We start from the raw sequence: 19956 nt of genomic DNA on the forward strand, positions 1-19956 counted from the left end.
TTGTATTTTGCAGGTTAAACAGATTGCATTTAAATACCACTATAATTGAACCACAATGGTTATGCTTACATATTTAATACTAGAGAACTGCAGTGAAACGAACCCAACTCAATTATGAGGTTTAGAAGTGCACAAATTATAGAATAGAATGGAAACATCTCACAACCTGCAGACACATTGAGTGGATAAGGAGATTTTCAGCCCTGTGTCAGCTGAATCAAAATCACAAATGCTCTCTTAATAAACGGCGTTACAAGTTTGCTAAACTGGAGCACAACAGAAATCTTTTCCACAGTCATTCAAACGTGGTGAGTGGAAGTGAAATCTAAGGGACACCTCTGACCAAGTTTACATTACATATTTTTATGCCTCATACTGACTGGGACATGGCTACTGAAAATGAGGCCTCTATTTTTCATAAACATCTCATCATTTTAAATTAAAAATTAATATTCCCAGCGGCACGGTGACACAGATATTAGCACTGCTGCCTCACGGCGCCGAGGACCAGGGTTCGATCCCAGCCCTGGGTCATTGTCTGTGTGGAGTTTGCACATTCTCCCTGTGTGTGTGGGTCCCACCCCCGCAACCCAAAAAGATGTGCAGATTAGGTGAAAATTTATATTCATATCCATCTAAATATACATTGCTTTCACCAAATTTCACTATCTATATTGCATGGTGTACTTTATACCATACATCTGCAAAAATAGAACCTTGCATAATTTAAGCAATTGAACAGCGATGTGACCATATCTCTTCACTGATCATTCCAGTGGAATAAAAAAAAACTGTGCTTCATAAAGTCATAACTGTACAGCAGGCAGCCATTCAACTCTCAGTAGAGAAATCGTGACAATTTCATGTCTCCACTCTATCCCCATGGCCCTGCAAATTTATTTTAGTCACATGTCTATCCAATTTCCTTTTGAAATTATTGATAATCTCCATTTCCATCACCCCTCCAGGTCATTACCAATTACTGTGTAAAACATCCTTCCTCGTTCCTCCCTGCAATTCCTTTATTTTAAATAAATTTCGCGTACCCAATTCATTTTTACCAATTAAGGGCAATTTAGCGTGGCCAATCCACCTATCCTGTGCATCTTTGGGTTGTGGGGGCGAAACCCACGCAAACATGGCGAGAATGTGCAAACTCCACACGGACAGTGAATCAGGGCCGGGATCAAACCTGGGACCTCGGTGCCATGAGACAGCAGTGCTAACCACTGCACCACCATGCTGCCCCGAACCCCTGCAATTCCTGTCCAAAACCTTACCCCTGTGTCTCCCTGTCCTTGTACCATCAGCTAATAGGACACATTTTCCTTTGTCTACCTTATCTACTAGTCATAATCTTGTACATCTATGTCAGATCTCGCATCAACCTCCATTACTCCAAGGAAAACAATCACAGCTTCGCCAACCTAATCTAATTAAATTCCCCCATCCCAGCATCCACACTGGTAAATCTCCTCTGGACTCTATCAAGGACCTTCACCTCTTTCCTATAGTGTAGTGAACAGGACTGGACACAATATTAATGTAGTGACCTAACCAGAGCTTTATAAAGGTTCAACATAACTTCCCTACTACTGTATTCTGCTCAATAGTTCAATTTATGAAGCCCAAGATCCTATATGCTTTGACAACTACTCTCCCAATGTCCTGCCACCTTCAAAGATGAATGCACACAAGCCCTCATATTCTCCAGTTCCTGAATATTCTTTAGAACTGCGCCAATATTGCCTCCCCCTTCTGCCAAAATGCATCACCTCACACTATAAATTCATCTGCCAATTCTCTGTCCATTATTCTAGCTTGTCCTGTTGTAGTCACCCTCATTAATTGCCACGTCTTCAAATTTGGCATCACCAGCAAAGTTTGAACTTTTACTCTGTATTCCAGTATCCAAGCAATTCATATGCAGGTACGTCAAAAGAGTAGTCATCCTAGCACTGAGCCGTACACCCTTGCTACCATCCTTCAGCCTGAAAAACAACCATTTAACCATGACTTTGCTATTTTCTGTGCTTAACATCAATTATCCGAACTGGCACTTTCCCTCCTATTCCATATGCCTCAGTCATATGCCTCAAAAATTCAATTAGATTAGTCAAACACAATCTGCCTCTTTACAAATTCATGCTGGCCCTCCTTAACTAACTAAATTCTCTCCAAATGCTGTTAATTTTATCCCTGATTATTGTTTTGGAAATCTTACTCATCACCGCATGGAGTTACTAGGAATATCCTTGAACTCTTTTCTTATTGCACCCTCCAATTCCTCTGGCATCTTTCCCTTATCCAAGGTGGATTGGAAGTCTACATCAAACCTCTTATCTTCAGTGCACTTCTCTTAGCTACCTGGATTGCAAGCTATCTGGACCGCATGACTCATCCACTCTTAAGCAGAGCTAGCCTTTCCTCTTAATTTTCACCCCATCCATTACCTATGCCATCTCAGCTTCTATGATATTTTGTCAGCATCTCTTCCATCCCAAAGAACTCATTGAGCATGTCAGCCTTTCCCTGCACCACAAACATATATCATTTTAATTTGTTCCTAATAGGCCCCATCGCACCTCTTACACCCATTTACTATTTACAAGATTTTTGGATTACCTTTTATGTTAAGAACATAAGAACATAAGAACTAGGAGCAGGAGTAGGCCATCTTGCCCCTCGAGCCTGCTCCGCCATTCAATGAGATCATGGCTGATCTTTTGTGGTCTCAGCTCCACTTTCCGGCCCGAACACCATAACCCTTAATCCCTTTATTCTTCAAAAAACTATCTATCTTTACCTTAAAAACATGTAATGAAGGAGCCTCAACTGCTTCACTGGGCAAGGAATTCCATAGATTAAGTACTGTTCTATCCTGATATTCCCTCTTCAACTTCCCTCTCAACTTGTTGTTGGCTTGAGTCACATTTTGAGAATTCACCCTCCTACGCCCTCTTTTTTTAAAAAAAAGTTCATCATATTCTCTCTCCCCTTCATCAGCCAACGAGTCTTGCCTTTGGTTGACCGACCTTTCACTCTTGTTGGAATATACCTAGTCTGGACCTGGAGCACTTCCTCTTTAAAGATCACCCATTGTTCCATTATAGTATTTTTTTGTCAGTATTTGGTTTCATTTTACCCTGGCTTACCCTAAAATATTATTTTTCACACCTGAAACTGAACCTGATATTTAGCTCTTGACCGATACCAATCCCACTATTGGGCTCTAGCCTGTCCAAATTAATTTCAACCCTACCATTCTGCAAAGGGAAATTGGGGGTAGGTCAACTTCGCCACAAAACATTTAATTTGGGTCAGATGGATTAAAGTTAAATTTAAATCTTAAACAAGCAGAATGAGACAGAGGATCAGTTAAAAGACAAAACGTTCTTTACAACCTATTATTGACTTTATAACATGCATTGTTTAATACTGATGAATATAGAAAAACACACTAATAAGTAACACTTAGCAAATATATATCCACAAATAAAAGCTGCTTTTTGCTAATGTATAGCCATTGCATATGGTGGATGCATAAATAAAACTTATTTTGTTTTGTAGTGAAATAACTGATTATTCAGTGCATTTTATGTACATTTTTGAAACTATGAACATCTAATGGATATTTCTACATTGACAGTTTATGGGGAACTGCATGCTTTAGCAGGAGTTCATGACAGAATGCAAAATGTGCAAGTATCACTTCAAGTCGAGGAGTCCAAGAATGTCATGATTTTAAAATTCACAGTTCGTAAAACAAACACGACGAACAGAGTCCAGTTACTGGCCCCTCCAGGAATCCTTACAAGGTGATCAAGACGCTGCACTTGATCAGCGAGTTAATTTTTAAAATCAATGGGCAGCATGGCGGCGCAATGGTTAGCACTGCTACCTCACGGCACCGAGGACCCGGGTTCGAATCCCGGCCCTGGGTCACTGTCCGTGTGGAGTTTGCACATTTTCCCCGTGTCTGCGTGGGTCTCACCCCACAAACACAAAGATGTGCAGGGTAGGTAGATTGGCCACGCTAAATTGCCCCTTAATTGGAAAAAAAGAATTGGGTACTCAATTTATATATTTTTAAAATTTCAATCAAAAACATGGCCACCTCAGCACAACTTAATGTTTCACGGAGTATCTAGTCTGAGAATAGCACAAACTTGAAGAGAAACCTGATGCAATTTGGATAGATACTCTTACCAATTAGTCCATGAACAGTGAGGTTAATTATAACTCCTACATCACAACCCTGGCTGAGACTAGCAAATATCACACAGATTGAGAATCAAATGAGGTATGATTTTGGTCAGCTCAGATAGCCAAATTATCAGTGGAACCATTCTCATAAATTCTTAAATCTGGGTTCTAGGTGTCACTATTAAAATCACGATTTAGAACATAGAACAGTACAGCACAGAACAGGCCCTTCGGCCCTCGATGTTGTGCCGAGCAATGATCACCCTACTCAAACCCACGTATCCACCCTATACCCGTAACCCAACAACCCCCCCCCCCCCCCCCAACCTTACTTTTTAGGACACTACGGGCAATTTAGCATGGCCAATCCACCTAACCCGCACATCTTTGGACGGTGGGAGGAAACCGGAGCACCCGGAGGAAACCCACGCACACACAATGGGAGGACGTGCAGACTCCGCACAGACAGTGACCCAGCCGGGAATCGAACCTGGGACCCTGGAGCTGTGAAGCATTTATACTAACCACCATGCTACCGTGCTGCCAGAAAGAATCAACATGTTGACATGAATCTCAGTCGGGGCTCAAGTCTAATCACCAAACAAACTCCAGAGAGCACCTGAATTAAATTCACATTACCAGAAAAGAGGAACAAACACTGGACAAATTATAAGAGTTTTAGCTAGATTGCCTTGCTATACCCACTTCCACAAGTACATGAATTGTCAGCACTATTTTATGGTGAAGCACAACACATTCTGCATATCGAAATTCTAAAATAAAAATCCACTTTAATCATTCATGTGGGTTGATTATCCTGGCTGGGATTTCTAAATGCCAAATTTTCAATGTTTCCATCCCTGAAGTCTACTATTTCACACAAGATACTGTACACCACCGGCTGACAATTCAGCTGAGCAGATTTCTTCTCTTTCCTATGCTACTCTGCAGATGAACAGTAGGGGGTACGTGAGTAACTATGGTTTGGCCTTTGAACATAATGGCACATTAAAATCAATGCTATTTCATGTCTGTGTGAAAAATAGTATGCATCAGAGAGAATTGTTCGGTATTCATTCCTGGCATGCCAAATGCCATATGTATCCATTTCAGTAATACTCAGGCAAAACAGACAACCAAAAAACAGCGAATTAGAAAAACTTACTAACCCAACATGCACTTGTTATTGCGCTTGTTCTGTATGCAACTTGCACAAATCAGCACATTAACATATTCCACGCCCAGTGTTGTGCGCAACCATTTGATGAAAAATATTATATCCTGAAATACAAACCCCCTTCACAACCAAAGAGTTAATAAACCTTTATAACCAGGTGAATCTTGAAAATCTAGCAACGCCTTCTCAATTAAAAAGGCTTTATTGAAAAAGGCCCAGCCTTTTGTAGATGCACCACATTCATTGATCGGAAAAGTTTTCAAATCGCATTAACACAAATATAAATCTTACTTACTTAATTGTTGGTACCTCATCTATCCTATTGCCCAGTTGCGACTCATGAGATTTGCTCCTGGTGAGTCCCGAGAAACCAGGAAAAAGCTGAATAAGTTTTCTAGAGGGTGGCGGTGGAGTTCGGGGTGGTTTAAAACGATGTTTCTTCTTTGAGGGAGGAGTGGCTGGTGGTGTAGTTGTGATGGTTTGAGAACCTGATATTCGCCGTCCTGGTCGAGGGGACTGTGAAAAGGGGTCTACTAAGTTTTCTAACCGATTTGGCAAGTATATGTAATCCGATGTAGGAATGACAGAGACAGATATTGAACGTGGCTGTGGGTGAATTAGTTTGGGAACAGGGGAAGGACTGTGTGGCTGTCTGGAGCCAACAGAACACCCCAGCTCTGAAGGAGGGACAGTACTGCTTTCTCGTCTTGTTTCAGATGAAGTCCAAAGAACAGCATCATCTTGGAGCTCGCCACCTATTTAAAAGGAATACAAAATAAAGATCAAAATTCAGTAATGCAGCAACATTTGCCTTTAAAATTTCTTAACAAATTACGGAATGTCAGGGCAGCACGGTGGCGCAGTGGTTAGCATTGCTGCCTCACGGCGCCGAGGTACCAGGTTCGATCCTGGCTCTGGGTCACTGTTATTGCGGAGTTTGCACATTCTCCCCGTGTTTGCGTGGGTTTCGCCTCCACAACTCAAAGATGCGCCGGGTAGGTGGATTGGCCACATTAAATTGCCCCTTAATTGGAAAAAATGAATTGGGTACTCTAAATTTATTTTAAAACAAATCACTGAATGTCTAGTGACAAAACATTTTAAAATAAAATAAAGCAAAGAAAGGTAAATAATGAAGCAACATGGCATATAGTTTGACACTTTATAAAATACCAAATGACAGATGTCAATTTGCGTTTTATTCAAAGATTCAACAATTCCTTTAATTTTCCCATTATGTACGTTAGGAAGGAGGAAGGGAAACAGATAGACAGAATAAATCAATTAAAATTGAAGAAAACTGATACAAAGATTATTAAATGCATACGACTTTATGGATACAATGACCGGTTTAAATGCGTTGAACATTTCACAATTCTGTATCCCTTGTGTATGATCTCAATGGTCAATGACCAAAATAAACCAAAATTACAAATATCCAAGGAGGTAAGGAACAACACACATGGGTTAAGATTCTGGTTGTATTGAAAGAGGAAAGTAAATAATTTGGCCCCAAGTTAGAACCTTTACCTATTACTGACAATGCTGGTAGGAATGAAATCAAACGCAGCTCAAATCAGATTTGTTCAAACTGATCGAAACAGGTGCATATTCATCCTTGCAAAGGAAATCTCGGCAAATGGAATTACACTACATTTCAATCTGAAAGCTCAAATCGGACACCACAATTTTTCACAGAATGTATACAGGGAAAACAGGGATTCTATGGAAAATTGTAGCGTCCAAATTGAAATATTGTGTAATTTCATTTGCAGAGATTTCCTTTGTAACAAAGAATCTGCATCTGTTTCGACCAGTTTGGGCATTTTAGTTTTCAATTCTAAGTTTCCGGAGTTGGCTTGATATCGAGATGAATCGAGTAACACAACTGATGGCGGTTTGTTAATCCTTACCTTTTGTGAAGCAGCCAACTCGGCAACATATTTTACATAACGTGTGGGGAAACTCCCATCCTTCCCCTTGCACTGCCAATTTTCGATTAAGCTGGAGCAAAGATACGGCAGTTGAATCTCCTCAGGAATTTGCCAACTAAACCGTCAGCATACAAGTCAGTCTAAGTGGGAAATGTCAGCACGAAACTTTCAGGAATCACAACATTCATACAAGGGAATACTACAGTGGCAGCAAGCCAATAGCACCAGGGCCTTGGGACAAATTTACCCAGTTTGCACGAGATATCGAAACCAATTGCAGAATCAAACTATAGCCCAACTGCAAACGAAACTCCGCACAAATCAAATAGAATCTGCGGCTTTCTTGACCTGCATGTACATTATCACAGGTTTTTTAAAAAACCAAACAGTTCAGATTTTCAAAATGGAAGCTGTGCAGAGGGCTGCCTGTGTAGTCCCGAACAATGCTAAAATTAAATTTATAGATAATTTGAACCAGATAGGAATTGAATGAGACATGATGTGCGTGCAGAATTATCCAAATACAAACTCTGGGTGCGATCGAACGGCCTCACCTCACCCGACCCAATGACCCGCTGAGACCGTTAAATCTCGTGTGATGCGAGATCCAAGAGATCTCGCGAGAAGAGATCTGGAACCCACCTTTGCTCTGCGGCATCCAGATTTACATATTTAGTGGACCATTAGGCTTATTTAAATATTTCTGTGCCGGATTAGCCTAGCGCTCAGAAACTAACTCCCTCACCTGGGAGGCCTTGCCATGGCGCCGTTTAGCACTGACCCACACAAATATGTACCTGGCGTAACAGCACCTGGCGGGGGGGGGGGGGTCTCCAAAGCCATCGGAGGCCCCTGGGTGGTTAGGCTCTAGGCAGGCTGGTACCTGGCACCCTGGAAGTGCCAGCCGGGCACCCTGGCAGTGTGGCCTCAGCGGGGCGTTCCTCACCGAAGCCCAAAGTGTTGTTTTATAGCGGGGTCGTTCTGGACACTGCAAGAGCAGATAATGACCCCACGCTACGAGCCCAAAACGGAACTACTTCTCTCCTCCCCCTCCCCCTCATCATCATCAACAACAACAACAACAGCTTATTGTCACAAGTAGGCTTCAATGAAGTTACTGTGAAAAACCCCTAGTCGCCACATTCCGGCGCCTGTTCAGGGAGGCTGGAACGGGAATTGAACCCGTGCTGCTGGCATTGTTCTGCAATAAAAGTCAGCTGTTTAGCCCACTGTGCTAAACCAGCCCCAGTAACGTGGCCAAACTGATTGATCAGTAGCCTGTAAAATCTTCTAAACGCCTATGGCAGGCTTTAATAGCAGGAGTTTCCTAGTTACCCAGAACCTACAATGGCAAACAACCGCAGTACCTCACAATGGGCCAACACATGGAAGTTCATGGGCAACAACACCCTCTTAAGCAATGTCCCACATGGACCTTTGTTGGGAGCCCTGTTAGTTACTATAACACATAAATAATATGGATTCTGGAACTGAGGCAAGAGTCAGAATTCATTGCTAATATCCAACCATGGGGAAAGATGAATCATTACAAGAATAAAACACTGCAGGAAGAAATAGGCAGAAAGTCCGAAAGATGTTGTAATATTGTGCAGAGTGATGACTTGATCATGAGGGCTCGAGACCCATTTAAATATGAACCTTTTATTGGTAATTTTTAGCTATTCACAGATCGACGGTATAGGCATGCATGCTTACATGTTTTTTGAAAAACATTTTATTTCAGGCATTTTCAAATATATACATTAAGAAAAAAAAACAACCACGACAACAGCAAACCGCCTAAACATCCTTACACCCCTCCCCAATCATCTCTTTCCCCCCCTCCCACCATTTTACCTGCTGCCACTCCTGCACCTGCCTTCCCTTTTTAACTTTTAACCCAACCTGAACAGAAAAAGGAGACCCCAACCAATGACTTAATTTTCCTTAAAGAGAGGGTTTGATATGCAAATTAGCTTAGAATCAGGGTAAACAGATATTTAAGCAAAGTGGGGAACAATAGAGTACAGAATTTTAGGTGTTAAAACTGAGATTAGTTCAAAGTGGAGACATAAGAATACAGTTCGCACTTAAATGCAAAAAGCCTGGCTTCTAAGCCTTAAGTCATTTAGATAGAATAGTCTCCTTCTGCACTGTAGGGATTCAATAGATGAAATGAAATGAAGAATGAAAAAATGAAAATTGTTTATTGTCACAAATAGGCTTCAATGAAGTTACTGTGAAAAGCCCCTAGTCACCACATTCCAGCGCCAGTTCAGGGAGGCTAGTACTGGAATTGAACCGTGCTGCTGGTCTGCTTTGGTCTGCTTTAAAAGCCAGCTATTTAGCCCAGCGTACTAAACCAACCCCTATCTGAACCCAATTTCATGAATGGTCATGGTCTTATAAATCGTTGTCCTATATTTACAGACACTCACTTTCGTCCTACAATCAGCAAGACACATAACATTTGCTAAGCTTATCATCCTGCTGATGGCTCAGTGAGCAAAATGGGTGAATAAGAGAACCACAAAATCATGCAAATTCACTGTCAAGAATAGGCCATTCTGCCCATCTTGTCTATGTTAGTACCGAGCCTAATCACAAATTCCAGCTCTTGGTCTGTAGCTTTGTGTGTGGGTTAGAGCACTTCACGAGCCTCTTGCCTGTAACACCCTTTCAGGCTGTTACTTCCAAACCTACATCATCCTCTGGGTGAAAGAAATCACGCAACTGTCCTTTAATCCCATCAATTACCTTAATATATAACTCCGGATCATTGACCTCTCGGTAAGGAAAATAAATCAATAAAGGAGTAATAGAACAATAAGACCTGAATTGGCAGAATTAAGGCAGAACAGCAATTGATGTTCGAATAAATTTCACATTCTCTGGATTGGGAGAAAAGTTAAAGCAGATAAAATTCTTGCTTCTGACAACTATTTAGTGTAACTGCATGCATGTAATGTCACATGTCGACAACATTCAGGATACAGTCAAATTTTTGTGAACCTGGCCTGCAGAATAGCCTCATGTTTAGCACTGAATAATCCAAACATGAGTGGGCTATGGAAATCAATACAGAACACAATACGGAAAAAACTCATCCAAGTTTTACACTGATCTGAAGTCCAGGAAGCACAAGTTGTGATTTGTTATAAAGGTTAATGTTAGAACAATGAAATTAATTCTATATCCTGATCACACACTGTTATAAAGCTCACAATGAAGATGGGATTAAAATAGATGCTTAAAATGAGATAGAATGGGACCACAGATCATTATAAATTGCTTATGACTGGAGGTTGCTCCTGGACCAAGCTTTTGGTCATCCAACATCTTTGGGTTCGCATCGATTTGTCAATTATACCTCTTGTATGACAGTTTTCTTCATTGAAGACTGTTTATTAAAAAAGCTACTGTGCATGGACATTACCCCCATCAGAAAGGGTCTGGAACCAGGAACAAAGTTTCAATCATTTGTGAGCAGAAGTGCCTTCTCAGATCACTTACAAATGATGGCACTGTAAACACAAGGAGCACTTTTGTTCTACAATAAAGCTTGCATTTTAACTAATTTTATTAAAAGTGATCTCAACAATTGAACTTGAAGCCTGATTTGAATTATCTCTACATTTGAAATTTGAATTTATTCTCCATGCATCAGCCTGGATTTTTTAGTGGATTAGTCTGTACTTATCTTCTTAAGCTATCGTACATTTGATAAACAATATAAATCAATCACACGCAGTGAACCAAACCTTCAGAATAATTATCTTGATCACTTAAAAGTTGAACATATAGCACGATAAAATGCATTTTCTATTGTGCACTTGAGAAATGTAGCAAGCGGCAAACCACAGATCAAACAGGTATCATTTTGCAAGTAATATACAATCCTGACCAGCACTGCTCAACATATAAATTAAATTTAGTGTCAGGAACGATAACATTATATATTCCCTGGGTCGAACGCATCTAATCTCAATAATATACACAGACCTAGGAAGTTACTTCCTCACTCTCCAGAGAATATGTTTGCAAAAAGAAATTAGTCAACGGACGAAAAGAAATTTAAATAGACATGAACAACATTGAGCACAGGTTCAATTTCCTGTTTCATTTTGTTCCGGATTGGAAACGTTCTGAAAAAGTGTTGCCTGGAAAGGAGATGGGGAAAGATCCAGGCAGCACAGGAACTTGCACGTCATATTAATCAGCAATATGATGGCTACCAAACAAATCTCAACATTCTCAGAAGTCACTGATAATAAGAAACACTTGTTTCTTAAACAATATGCTTGCAGAACCTTGGGCGGGGGGGGGGGGGGGGGGGGGAAGAGGGTTAGAAAAAGTGGGAGCACATCATAACATTTGGTACTTCATCTTGCAATCCATCCTCAATCAATTGTTAGTGTTCAGTAACTTTTCAAAGGTTTTTAAGGTATGATGAAAAACTCTTAAGACCATGCTGACAGGAACACTAAGAGCCATGCAGCAACAATTACCTGAATCATTTACGCTCCTTAAGCACGAGAGGGCAGCATTCAGCCGACAGCATTCTTCAGGGTTGGCCCCATACCTCTTCATGGCTTCACAGACTTTCGTATCTGACATGTTCAGTAAGATGTCTAGTGTTAGATCACCTGGGACCTCCTGAAGAACACATTGCAAATATTAAAACTGAAATCACAATATTTCAACTTGCAATACAATTGCATGTAATCGGAACTCCACTGCATTTATGTTGAATCCCTCATGTTAAATTGCTCAGTTGTGACATAACATTGGGATACTTTAAAAACAGACTAATAAACAGCAACAGCTTTCTCGAGTTATTTAGACGGGGCACAGGAAACAGCCAAAACAAACGGTGAACAATAAAGTATAAACAGCTTTGAAACAGTCTATCATACTTTCGGAAAAGCACACGAAGGCTCCAAAACTCAGGAACTCATCAAAATCACATGGCTTGCTGCAGATGTTTAAACGGGATTGCAGGAAGTGGATTCCCATGTCAAATTGCAATGTGAAACCAGGCATTTCAGTTCCGGTAACAGTTCTGTTGAACACTGAATGAAGGAGCAGTCAACAGTGACAGCAGTTTTGACAACCTCACCCCATGTGACCCACCAGTGAATAAGCATTGTGCAGCCACTGCTTTTATAAAAGTTTGCCCTTGAAGGAAGACTTTGATGCAAACTTTGGGTGCTATACCATAGCATATAGTGCAGGCACCATGACCATGATGTGAACCTTTATAATGTGTGCAAAGGATTACTTAAAAGTAAGTACTATTCAGCCCAATGTTGGAATGTACCAAATGTTTTAATGCCCATGCAAAGTTCTGGAATTACATTCCGCAGAATATTCTGGTTTCTCTATACCAGGCATTTTCAAAGTCGGGGTCGCGACCACGGTGGGTGTCAGGAGGGTTGCGAAGCCGTCCGTTGTGGCGCTCCTGATTGCGCAAATTCGCAATGCCGGCTGCGAGTGGCCTTCAAAAAGGCCCCGACCATATTTTTTAAAAATGAGGCCGCATTGCACATGCTTGCCCGCTCATTGGCCGGCGTGGGTCGCGAAGGTCAGCCGGTTAGTAAAAATGGATCCCGGAAAAATAGTTTGAAAAACACTGCTCTATACTGTCTTGGATATTATTGGAACAAAGCAAGTAGAATCTCGGGCCCAGGCGCTAGTTGATGCTAGAATGTTTCCCCCTAGACAGATGAGAGTGAAATAACCCGCATACAGCTCGGTTTCCCATTCCTGACAGTATTTCACCAACCCCTCAGGAGCTTATACGACAGAACTAGACTAGCTACAGCTGGTGGTCTTAGTCATGAAAACAATTTGCAAAATCGGAGCGCAATGTTCACTTTAATTTTCCTTTACTGTACGTAGTCCTTGAACTGCATATGCACGCATCTCAGTTAAAATCTTTATACAGCCCATTTGTCCCCTGTGTGGCATGTTTCAGATTGCTACCCAGTCACACAGCTAGGAAGCAATTTTGTTGGAGTGGTCATTTTGGCAAGGAAGGACAGATCCACTTTTTTTGATTTTAACAAAATTCTATGTTTTTTTAAAAAACAATAACCTTTTGTACTGGCCTCCAATAATGCATACTTACATTTTATGAAGGGATTTCAGATACATGTTTTTATTCATGCATGTTTTGAGAAGGATTTTTTAAAATAATGTTTTAATTTTTAAGTTTGCCTTTGTCACTTGCGCAACGTTATTCTTACAATGCAATATGAGCATGGAAGTATAGGATTGGTACTTAATCCTCTTAATACAAAAAGAATGCATGTTCCAGAAAGATCAATCAAATGATTTTTAGAACGACTCCAATTCCTTGAAATTGTACACATCTACGTAGCCATCTTTAAATTTCAAAAGCTGAACATATCGTTGTTTGCCTTTGGTTTTCTTTTTGGCCAAAAGGATGTACCATCAAACAATCAAGGAGTGTGTACTATACTGGAAAACTGAAGATAGGCTGTTAAAAATGCAAATAGTGTGTGTCTTTGATGTCCTATTTCCATAGAATATACAACACAAAAACAGGTCATTTGGTTGAACTAAATCTGTGTTGGTGACGTGCAGCTAAGATCAGCAATCTGATTACAGACCACCAATAAAGTTGAAGGGTTTGAATTTCATTTACATAAGATTCAACATTATGATCTACCTTTCTGCCTTACAATCATGTGGATTATCATAGTGAGAAAACTGGTCACATTGTATCAGTTAACACTGAAGTTTGAATGTAGTGAATCGACTTTACGAGCAACACGGAGTATTATTCCACTGCTAGCAATAAAATCAAAAATCTACATGGGAGCATTCCCCATGGTCTCAAGTTTCATTCAAGTTTCTTGCCATCTGATCAGACAGTGAGACAACAGAATTGTTATCACTCTCAGCTATCAGTTAATTTATGTTCTGCATATGTGACTTTTGCAAAATTGAACATTCTTTGTACTGTTTGCTATTTTGGTTTGTGTTAATCTAATTGATAATAAGCAAAGAATGATAGTGACATGTTTAAAACTTCCACTGTTTGATAAGGTTGCAACATTTTGTGCACCATGGCCAGTGTTTATCCTTCAACCAACTTCACAAAAACAAATGATCTGATCAATTATTTTATTGTGGTTTGTGGGGCCTTGATGTGTCCAAATTGATAGTCATATTATAACAGTGACTACGATTCATTAATGGTGAAGCTCTTGAGGCATTGTGAGGTTATGAAAGATGCCGTGGGAAAGTGAATTTGTTAGTCTAAATTAAATGCAATGGCTGGAATTTTAACCTTCCACACCCTGTGTGAATAATGCATGGAGAGTGTAAAGTTACTGGCATGAGATCACTCCAATCCTGTCGATCACCAACTTACCTGTTACAGTAGGCAAGGACCTGCTTAACATTCAAAAGTGATGGCTTGATGATGTCATTGGTACCATGATATAACTTTAAAACTCAAATAAAGGGGCAGAAGTGTTTATTTTTTGCGCGGATCGGGGAATCTTTTAAAGAAAATCTGGAGTGAAAACTCGGCTGTGCTTCTGGAGAGATACATGTCAGTTGACAGACCTCACACTCAGACAAACTTTGGGAAAATTCCACCCAACCATTTTTTTTGTTAACACTTGATTTCTAATTTATTAAGAATTTTAATCTGCACCAATTTCTTCAGTGTTATTGTGCAAACACTGCTGCAATTAGAGGAGAAGGTCCACTACAAATTAGCTTCTTTAGGGCAACAAGAAATGGGTTTATAAAAGCGACATTGTCAATATCATCCAACTGCAAGATCAACTTAAACCAAAAATCACTTCCCTGTGCGTTCCAAATTTGTTACTTTCCAATCTGCCTCAACCCCGATATGCTCCAATTTATTTTTGCACCTGCTCCACTGAATTCAATTCATTTCAATTTCGAAATACTTTCCCTCCCTAGCCCCCAAACTAATCTTCTCCAATTTCTGTAAAAGATAAAACAGCAAAAGACTTTCTTTCATTACCCATCTGATATTCCAAACTCCCCGTCACATTACATTTAGATTTTGAAAATGGCATTATGCAGCAAAAGCCTCAGGCTCCAAAATGTCGCATCAGAGTAAGATGCGAGTCAGTTAGCTAATGCACAAAACAAGATTCAGAAGAATTAGTTTCATTGAATATGAATATGAATGGGAAGTAAATTCAGGAAGAAAGGTTTTGGGCAGTGAGAGTGCTTAATAATGAAACTACAAAGAAAATGGAGAATAACCATAAGAGTCACAAAATAATTTGGGACTGAGGCACTTTAAAAAAAATAAATTTAGAGCACCCAATTCATTTTTTCCAATTAAGGTGCAATTTAGCTTGGCCAATCCACCTAGCCTGCACATCTTTGGGGAGAATGTGCAAACTCCACACAGACGGTGACCCAGAGCCGGGATCGAACCTGGGACCTCGGCGCCTTGAGGCAGCATTGCGAACCACTGCGCCACCATGCTGCCATTGGGACTGAGGCACTTTGTTGGGACAGAGCAGAAGGCAGTTTTACTGCATCTGGTTGTGGTTTATTTAGTGCCTGATGCAGACGATGAAGATCTGAAATGCAGAGGTTCCATTCTCCAACACAGAAGATCCTCACCCTGATCAGCACCAAACTTAAAGAACAATGGAAACAAACTCAGAAAAAATGGACAGTGATGATGACCACAATATATGTTTGAAGTTAAAGGTAGAAATTTATGGATCACATGATGAACCCTAATCTCAAAGCCTTGCTATTCGAGGGACCTGAACGATTTTTGGTCTGACGTTTTGTGTTTGACTTATTTAAAATCATGCAATGTTTTCATTTCCTTTTGCTGACTTGAGGAAGTTTGTCTTTAAATCTACTCAATATCCATGCCATCTTTATAGTCATATCAAAATTCAAAGTAAAAATGGTCTGATTCCTGTGCCGCCATTGAGTGGACACACGTCACAACAGCCACTGAAATTTATATAGGGCCTTTAACATAATGGAACAGGCCAAGGTGCTTCACAGGAGCATTGTAAATTTAACGTATAACACTGAGCCGATATTATGTCATGTAGTAATGGGGACTCCAGCTGACCACAAGTCAATAATCAACTGTAAACTATTTATTTACAAACAAGAACTATATAGTGTTGTGATACAGGCTGTATTTTCTCCACTTTCAAATCCAAAAATGGAGATACCCGCCCTCTTTTCAGCTGCACACACACTCCCATCCTATTGTATGAATGGGTCACATGGTCCAACCAGAGCTCACCCCTTAAAGGGGCCTCGCTTCAACAGGTCATGGGGCCAAAAACCTTGCAAGGAAAGCAAGGTTCAGCGGTGTAGCGAGAGAATTCCGGAACTTGGGGCCCAGGCAATTGCAGACAGTCACCAATGATGAAGCAGTTACGATTGGAAAATGCACAAGGCGCCTGAATTAGAGGAGCACAGATATCAGAGCATTGTGTAGTTGAAGGACATTACAAGATATAGGGAAGGGCAAGGACATGGAGGGATGCAACATGTGCTTCCTTGATCTCAGAACACCAATTTAACAACAGTGGCTTATAACGAAGAGCAAAATAGGGTGACACAATGGTTAGCACTGCTGCCTCATGGCACCGAGGATCCAGGTTTAATCCCGGCCTTGGTTCACTGTCTGTGTGGAGTTTGCACATTCTCCCTGTATCTGCGTGGGTCTCACCCCCACAACTTAAAGATGAAGCAGTTGTCACTCAGCAGCTGCACCGGGTAACTAGAGTAGGAAATGGTAATGTCACTGGTGGCAGCAATGATGCAGTTCTGTAGCTCGGTTGATGCATGCGTAAAAGAATACAAAGTTTTTTATTGTTATATCTAATTTGGAAGTGCTCAGAGAAAAACGATTAAGATTGGCTTCCCTGTGCCTTCATATGCACAAAATTCACTTCTTAACCACCAATTTTAAATGTTGAGATACATCCAACTGCAGTACATCTAAAATGTGCCAATGCTTATGTAGTTACATTGTATATCTTGTGTTGCCCTATTATGTATTTTCATGAATTTTGTTTAATTCCCTTTTCTTCCATGGACTGAATGATCTGCTGAGCTGCTTGCAGAAAAATACTTTTCACTGTACCTCGGTACACGTGACAATAAACAAATCCAATCCAATCCAAATATGAAATGAAATTCAATTCCATTCAGTTTAGATTCATTCTAAGTACTCACAGTGGGAACAGGAGCTGATTCAGGATCAGTAAAGAAATCTTGCTTATTTTGCACATTCTCTTCTAACAAGAGCTACCAGAAATATTGAAAAATAACAGCAAAAATGTTTTGCAGAGTACTTTCAGCTCAGTAATAAGAAATCATCATTTAATTTTAAACGTAGCTAGTAGCTTCATTCACAGACTTAAAATCAATGGTAAACAAGTTGGCAGCTACAGTTACCTATGACTAGTTTGAAATGGATCCATGGTCAACATGGGCTGATTAAGTCTTTGGCATCTGTGTCAGGATCAGTGTAGGAGGTTTTTGCTTGGTGCAATTGTCTGGTGTGTTTTAAGGGTTTTTCTCTAAATTAGGACCAGAGAATAAACATATATAATGCATGTCTTAACTAGAATCACAAGACTACAGAATCTCGACAGTGCAGGAGGTGGCCATTTGGCCCATCATGTCTGCACAGCCCCTTGGAAAGAGCACCCTACCTAGGCCCATGCCCCGACCCTATCCCTGTAATCCAGTAACCCCACCATTGGACATGAAGGAGCAATTTAGAATGGCCAGTCCCCCTATCGAAAATCGCTTATTGTCACAAGTAAGCTTCAATGAAGTTACTGTGAAAAGCCCCTAGTCGCCACATTCCGGCGCCTGTTCAGGAAGGCTGGTGTGGGAATTGAACCGTGCTGCTGGCCTGCCTTGGTCTGCTTTAAAAGCCAGCGATTTAGCCCAGTGTGCTTATCCTGCACATCTTTAGACTGTGGGAGGAAACCGCAGCATCCGGACCCGAGGAAACCAACGCAGACAAGTGCAAAACTCCACACAGTCACCAGAGGCCAGAATTGGACCCATGTCCTTGGCACTGAGGCAGCAGTGCTAACCACTATGCCACCATGCCGCTGCAGAAGTAGTTAAACTACTTCATATAACCACAAATAATCAGTGAATAAAATACTTTAAATAAATAATCTAGTCTAAGATGTGGTAGAGCAGGTTGTGTTTGGACTGCACAATGCGGGAGTTTGTGTACAGCAAGACTGCCATGAGTAAACACATTTGCAGGAGATATCTCCATCTCACATCTCTGTGGCTCAGAGTCACTGAGCACGAGCACAATTTAGAGAGACTCCGACAATTATGGGTGGGATGGATTTCTGAAAAATTCAATCCAGAATACTGCCACACCCCCAGAGGAGGGCAGAGGTTCAAGAAAGGGGGGTATGACTCAGGCTAACGGGTAGCAGGGATTAAGAGGTGGTGAGGACACAAACACTTGTCCTCGTCCAACAGGTATAATATACTCATTACCCAAGAGAACAAGGAGAACAGCTACAGCAAGGACAGCCACAGCACAGTGCATGTAACTCAAAAGGCAGTCTGAGGGGAGCATCTGATGGAAGTGTGAAGAGAAATGTAGAAGTAATAGGGGACTCTATAATTAGGAGGATAGATAACGTCCTCCTCAGCCAAGAATGACAATCCCAAAGGATGTGTTGCCTATACAGTGGCAGGGTAACTAGTGGCAGGGTAAGAGATATCGCACAGCAGCTGAAGAACTTGGGAAGGGAGGGGGTAAATCCAGCCATTGTAGTCCTTGTTGGAACAAATGACATAGGCAGTATGGGTGGCGCCCCAGCTGAAAGAGTCAGGAGCTAGGCTCTAAAGTAAACAGCAGCATCCCACATGTGCAATTTACCATAGGCGCAGACAGATCAATAGAAGTAACATGTGGCTAATGGACTGGTGTGGGAAAGAGGGGTTCCCTTTCATGGCACAGTGGCATCAGTCCTGGAACAGGAAAGTTCTATACCGATAGGATGGGCTCCACCGACACAGGGAATGGGACTTGTGCCCCATTTGAAAGGGTAATCAGGGAAGTGGCAACGGTTTTAAACATGTGGAGAGAAGGATCTACAAGGAATATAAGCAGTTTAAACTCGTATGACGGAAACCAATTTAATAAGATTGGAGGAAAGCTGATTTTGAGGGATTGAGAATAGAATTTAGGAAAATTAACTGGGCCAACTGTATTGGCAAGCAGTAATGGAAGCAGGAAAAATATATTTTTAAAAATTTGTTCATGGGACAATTTACTGCCCATCCCCAATTGCCCTTGAGGGGCAGGTTAAGACATTGATGTGGGTCTGGAGACACATAGGCCAGACCAGGTAAGGATGGCAGATTTCCTTCCCTAAAGGACATCAGTGAACCAAATAGGTTTTTTTTACAACAATCGACAATGGTCATCACTAGACTTGTAATTGCCGATTTTTACTGAATTCAAATTTCACCATCTGCAGTGGCAGGATTTGAATCTGCGATCCCAGAGGACTCTGGGTCTCTGGATTACTAGTCCAGTGACAATGTCACTACGCCACCGTCTCCCCTATATACTCCACTAAGAGG

General features: G+C 41.0%; 1 protein-coding gene across 8 annotated transcripts in view; it reads right to left on the reverse strand.

The window, feature by feature from the left end:
• LOC119975037 (kinase suppressor of Ras 1-like) overlaps positions 1-19956 on the reverse strand; it is a 202755-nt gene that overhangs the window by 38383 nt on the left and 144416 nt on the right. For all 8 annotated transcript variants that reach the window (XR_005462645.1, XM_038814501.1, XM_038814498.1 and 5 more), the window contains exons 3-4: positions 11826-11973; positions 5679-6138 (exon numbers count right to left, since the gene is read on the reverse strand). Coding sequence is in view for 7 of the 8 variants with exons in the window: in XM_038814501.1 (XP_038670429.1) it covers positions 5679-6138; positions 11826-11973 (608 nt within the window). In the remaining variant the exon portion in view is untranslated. The remainder of the gene's footprint in view (positions 1-5678; positions 6139-11825; positions 11974-19956) is intronic.

The sequence above is a fragment of the Scyliorhinus canicula genome, chromosome 12 (genome assembly GCF_902713615.1).
Source record: "Scyliorhinus canicula chromosome 12, sScyCan1.1, whole genome shotgun sequence".
Taxonomy (NCBI): Eukaryota; Metazoa; Chordata; class Chondrichthyes; order Carcharhiniformes; family Scyliorhinidae; genus Scyliorhinus; species Scyliorhinus canicula.